General features: G+C 37.8%; 1 protein-coding gene across 1 annotated transcript; it reads right to left on the reverse strand.

Annotated features, from left to right (window-relative positions):
• Window positions 1–2,075: 2,075 nt before the first annotated feature.
• On the reverse strand, window positions 2,076–3,190 carry LOC135773136 (uncharacterized). The gene is made up of 2 exons (XM_065282629.1): window positions 3,010–3,190; window positions 2,076–2,829 (listed from the first exon to the last, which is right to left on the reverse strand). The coding sequence occupies exons 1-2, from the start codon at window positions 3,154–3,156 to the stop codon at window positions 2,188–2,190; spliced, it is 789 nt and encodes a 262-aa protein (XP_065138701.1). The 5' UTR covers window positions 3,157–3,190; the 3' UTR covers window positions 2,076–2,187.
• Window positions 3,191–6,021: the final 2,831 nt, after the last annotated feature.

Genomic DNA, 6,021 nt, shown 5'->3' on the forward strand with positions numbered 1-6,021 from the left:
TTTGTATTTTTTGTTTCTGTATCACCTGATGACGTAGATTGGAGAGCAACATTTGAACTGAGTTGCGCTGGATGATGACAACACGTTTCTCTGCAAACTGCTTGGTAGTTGATTCATATCACTGCTATTGAGCTTAAAATTAATCAACATCTAAACTGATTTGAAAATACAGACATTATTGTATTCCTTTTAAAAAGCTGTGACCCACTGAGTGCAGACTTCAACATCACTGTCAGAGCTGGGGCTGTACAGCTTTGTGCCTAAAGAGTTCATATTACATAGTATCTCAAAGATAAATATTGTTACCAAATGTATACATAACGTCTACATAAAGGAAAACAATAGAATCTTTATAAAGGGTACTGTGACAGCTGGGGTACATATTTTGACTTTTTTTCAGTGATTTATACTAAATTATTTATAGGCTATTCATAACCAAAGCTATAAACACTGTGATTCACTTTCAATAATTCATGAACTTTACTGTATAAAAAAAGGTGAGTTGACTAATGGCTGAACAGATGCTCTGGGTAAACTCGGAGGATATGGTAATTAAAAAGTGTGTTTGAGAGAGAGAGAGAGAGAGAGAGAGAGAGAGAGAGAGAGAGAGAGAGAGAGAGAGAGAGAGAAACCCATCAGTAAATGTCTATGAGACATGAAATTGATGGGGACATCCGCATAATGACACAGCCCCCCAGAGACTCAGAGCAATCACAAACCCACGTAAGAGTTATCTCAGATTCACTCAAACCTCACACAAATCTAGATAATGTATTCATGCAGCCTGTGGTGCTTAATGAAAACAATTACCATGATAAAAATATAATTACAATATTCACAAAGAAAACACAAAGAAAAACAAACAGAGAAGAACGGTTCAGTTTACTTCCAAGAACACCACCTGTACATGTGGGTAATAAATAAGAAAGAGTATTGTATTTACAAAGTGCACGGCCTGGAAATTGGATGCACATATAAATTCTCTCGCCTTTTAAGCTTGTGACAGTCCATACCCACCAATCACAGTTTCTACTCAATTGAATATTTTACAAATTAGCATAACTAGAAAGATGTATTTTTGAATCATAAAAAACAGTAATATTTAAATTTTAGTTGTTCTAGCTTATTTCAATGCTTGTTTTGTCTTATTTTAAATATTTTTGTGGCTAGTGAGGCCCCTTACACTGAAGTAAATGATCTTGTATAAAGGTTAATGAAAAGACCATTTGGGGACACTGAGGTAGGCTGTGCCTGTATGTACTGCATGTGCGCGTGTGCGTGAGCCGATTCCTATTAAGCAAGAAACAATTAATTAGTGAACACATGCACTACGGAGAGTTTAACTTTAATCCCCTGGCGACCCAATCATCCAAACATGGTTAGTGATCTTCCTACATGTAAACATGACGATCTTGGGAATACTGTGGTAATATAAACACTTTTTTATAGCCTACAAAACTTCAATAACAATGCGCACTGAATTATGCAGTTGCGTTCATGCCAAGAACGCGCAGTCCATAGAAATCTATGCAGCACCTTAAAATATTTTATTTTATAGTGTGAGGTTTATTTTAACCACTAAAGTTTTCAACCTTCTGAGTTTAGCAGTTTTACATTATGTAAATTACAGTTTTTGCCTATTGCTTACACACTTTTTGCAAAATTTGGCTCATTATGTCAAAACTCTACACACAAGCCACACAGACATAGCACTTGGAGATTAACAACTCACATCCATGCCAAAATGAAACACTGCAATCAAAACTTAGCACTCCTTTCTAAAAATTAAATTCTTGTAACAAAACCATACACACAAGCACCATTTGAATTACTCTTTCATATCACCAGCAACACACTGATCCGCTTTATATATAACACTGCAGTCTTTGTGGTTTTATTTTTATCGTAATTTTCTTAGACTCAGTCTTTAGTAAAACTCAAAAGTAGATTTATTTAAAGATATATTTATTTGTTTAAATTTATTCAGTAATCAAACAAGAGTTTTTACCCCCAAAAAAAAACATTCTTAAAGAAATAAAGAAAAATAGAACAACAAGTCATTACATTTAGCCACAAAACAAAAGTAAAAAACAAAACAAATACTGGATAAACTGCTATTGTGGGGAAAAACACACTTGTTTTGTGTTTGTGTGCGCATGTATGTGTGTGGTGGGGGCCTGGGGGGTCTTATGGATCCCTCCTTCTGTTCGGATCTGGCCACAAGACCTCGTCGACATCACAGGCGATGTCCTCGCGGGCTAGGCATCGGGGAAAATATCGTCTTGTGTGCCTAATCCACCCTTGGATGGATCCCACCTCAATGTCACCACATGCCTCTTCCATTGCTTGCAGAAGAGGCATGCGGGCGTGTGGTTGCCGATCATAGACTTTCCACCGCCATGCTGAAAAGAATTCCTCGATTGCATTTAGAAAGGGGCTGTAAGGCGGCAGGTATAAAAGTGTGAAATTGTTATGGTTGGTGAACCAATCTTGGACCAGAGCAGCCCGGTGGAAACTAACATTATCCCAGATAACAACAAACCTGGGCTGCTGTGGTCTGTCCTGCACAACTGCATGTAGTGCATCTAGAAATGCAATGATCTGTCCTGTATTGTAGGGACCTAGAGTGGCATGATGATGCAGGACTCCTTGGACACTAATTGCAGCACACAAGGTGATATTTCCCCCACGTTGCCCAGGGACATTTACAATAGCCCTTTGTCCAACTATGTTACGGCCTCGACGCCTGGTTTTGGCCAGATTAAAGCCTGCCTCATCCACATAGATGAACTCATGTGGCTGTTCGGCGGCATCAAAATCCAGAACTGTCTGTAACAGAAAATATTTACAGTAATAGTGTTACTGAAAACACATACAGTAACTACAATGTCTACATTTTGACACAAGTAGGGGCTGAGTTGGATTAGTATAGACAAAAACTACAGGTGGCAGCATAAACCCTCATTCCCACATCACAATATATAGTATGTAAAGTAAAGTGACACATACCTGCACATAATCATGGCGCAGATCCTTGACCCTGACACAGTTCCTCTCAAATGGCACCCTGTACAGCTGCTTCATTCTGAAGTTATGTTTCTGTAGGATGCGACTTATTGTAGTAATGCTGACCCTGTTGATATTGTCGAATACCATTCCATCTGCTATTATGCGCTGTTGCAACTCACGAAGTCGGATTGTGTTATTTACTTGCACCATTTGAATGATGGCAAGCTCTTGTTCTTGAGTAAAGAGCCGTCCCCTTCCACCTCGAGGAGGTAGCCCAACCATTCTGTAAAAAATGCCCTCACAAGATGTCATTGGTTAGGTTCTTTTTCACATACTGTACTTTCAAACTGTACACAGTACTGTAACATTACAATGATACTCCTTTACATATACTTCACAGCACTTCTCATTTTTGAATAGTACTGTACAGTAATAATGTAATATGATACAGAATCATGTGACACATACAGTAGGTACAGGAGTAGAAACTTGAAGATATACCTGTTCTCCAGTCGGAATGTTCTTAGTATTGACGCTACTGTGTAGCGACTGAGGTTAGGGTGGACTCTTTGCCCAGCCTCCCTCATAGATAGGCCATGATGTCATCCGATACACGTCTCCGCACTGGTCCTCGTCTTTGTCCTCTTCCATGTTCACATCCACGTCCAACTCCTCTCTCTCTTTGTCCTCCTCTTACTCTTACTCGCATTGCCTCCATGCTTGCAAAGTTCTCAGAATGTCTTACCTGAGGCCTATTTGTAGTGCTAAGACTCAGACCGATTGGTGTTCTGTTTTCTGTACAAGTGTATTCAGGTGTGTATGTAAGTGCCTATAATTGCCAGATGACTTTTGGATTTTGAACAGAGTGTTTTCCCAATGATAATAGGTGATTTCGTTTTTGAAAAATGTGTCTAATGTAAGAAAACGTGTGTAGTGTTTCGCAATAAGTGTGCTACAGAATTGCAAACAAAGTGCAAAGTTGACAATGTGTTTAAGCTATGGTTACACTGTGTTTAAGCATATGCTACAAGAAGTTTAGGTATTGAGGCTTTGGTCTAAGCATTCGGATTTAGTGTGTAAGCAATAGGCAAAAACTGTAATGACATGGTCCACCAGAGTAGCCCTGATGTCATCCGATACACGTCTCCGCACTGGTCCTCGTCTTTGTCCTCTTCCATGTCCACGTCCACGTCCAACTCCTCTCTCTCTTTGTCCTCCTCTAACTCTTACTCGCATTGCCTCCATGCTTGCAAAGTTCTCAGAATGTCTTACCATGAGGCCTATTTGTAGTGCTAAGACTCAGACCGATTGGTGTTCTGTTTTCTGTACAAGTGTATTCAGGTGTGTATGTAAGTGCCTTTAATTGCCAGATGACTTTTGCATTTTGAACAGAGTGTTTTCCCAATGATAATAGGTGATTTCGTTTATGAAAAATGTGTCTAATGTAAGAAAACGTGTGTAGTGTTTCGCAATAAGTGTGCTACAGAATTGCAAACAAAGTGCAAAGTTGACAATGTGTTTAAGCTATGGTTACACTGTGTTTAAGCATATGCTACAAGAAGTTTAGGTATTGAGGCTTTGGTCTAAGCATTCGGATTTAGTGTGTAAGCAATAGGCAAAAACTGTAAATATATGTTGAAACGTATAGATGTAAATAGTTTTTAAGTGTACACCAGAGGGCAGTATTTTTACATGGTTTCTGCTAATGACTAATCGATGATGCCTATTGAGCAAGCAATACAGGCTTGTTTATTTTCACCCTACTAACAACAGACTAACAAAAGCAAACATAGGCATAAATACACACAAATGGCAGTGAATCAATTGATCCAGATCATTGCAATATTTGGGGTGGTACACAGTGAAGTTGCGGTCTCAAGAGGCCAATCTCAATTAATAGCATTCTCTGCGAAACTATGTCCTTCCTCCAGCTTTAAAATTTAAGAACTACAGTCCACATCTCAACAGACAGTTTTAATAATGTATGGCAACCTTTCTTGGATTACTATGAAAATGCTAATTCTTTAGATATGTAAGATTTTTTGTTGTGTTCTATGTGCATTCTCAATACTTGTACAAACCTTGGATGCAAATCTGTGACAAAAGGGGATATGGGAGATAATGTATACAAAGAGGTTTGTGGATGGGGATGCCTTGTATGACATAAGAGAATGTATGTTGGTTTATGTTATGTACATTTAAAACAATAAAACACTTTGAAATAAAAAATAAATGGCAGTGAATCAGTTAAACAGTCACTGATAACATAGCCAAACTTGCATGATAAATAAGTGAGCTTACAGTTCATTATTCTCACTTCTATTCTCAGAGCAACTCAGGCCATGTGAACACTGCATTTGTTTGACAACTTTATTTCCTGCCGAGACCTGATGTGGCTTTGATGTGAACTTCACTACACTAAGGAATAACAGAATTTCTTGGAAGCAAAGCTAACCTGACATGGTTTGGTCTATTAGAAGTATCAAAGTTATGGAAAGAATTTGCGGCATATTTTTCCTGTGTGCTAACCACATATCTCATGGTGGTTATCAAAAGAAAAATATTTTGACAAAGAAACTTTATTAAGTTTATCATGTCCTTGAATTTCACGATGATCCCTAAACAGCTCATTGGATCTTATTCAAGTTTTTTATGGTTTACGGAACACTGAAAAATACAGAATATAAAATTTAAAGTAAAACAGAGACCTGGATTTATTTATATAAATAACACTTATAAATTATTATAGGTAATTAAAATAGTATAAATATATTTATAAAATATAGGATATAGGATCAACTTCATTTTCAGTTTCAGAGAAACATGCATATGCATTCACTGGATTGTTCAAAACCACCAAATTTTTATCCGTCTTTTGAGCTGTCACAACCGATATCGTATCACTCAATTGGCACCAAAGGTTTTTTTTTATTTTTTTTTGCATATTTTCAAAAAGGTAATGTATGTAATCAACTCGGCACACTATACTGCATGTGTGCATGCCCGGGTATC

The sequence above is a fragment of the Paramisgurnus dabryanus genome, chromosome 9 (genome assembly GCF_030506205.2).
Source record: "Paramisgurnus dabryanus chromosome 9, PD_genome_1.1, whole genome shotgun sequence".
NCBI classification, from domain to species: domain Eukaryota; kingdom Metazoa; phylum Chordata; class Actinopteri; order Cypriniformes; family Cobitidae; genus Paramisgurnus; species Paramisgurnus dabryanus.

Coding starts and splice junctions, on each gene's coding strand:
- LOC135773136 (XM_065282629.1), bottom strand. CDS start 3,156: ATGGTATTCGACAATATCAACAGGGTCAGCATTACTACAATAAGTCGC. Junction 2,830..3,009: donor TGCGCCATGATTATGTGCAG/GTATGTGTCACT, acceptor TTTCTGTTACAG/ACAGTTCTGGATTTTGATGC.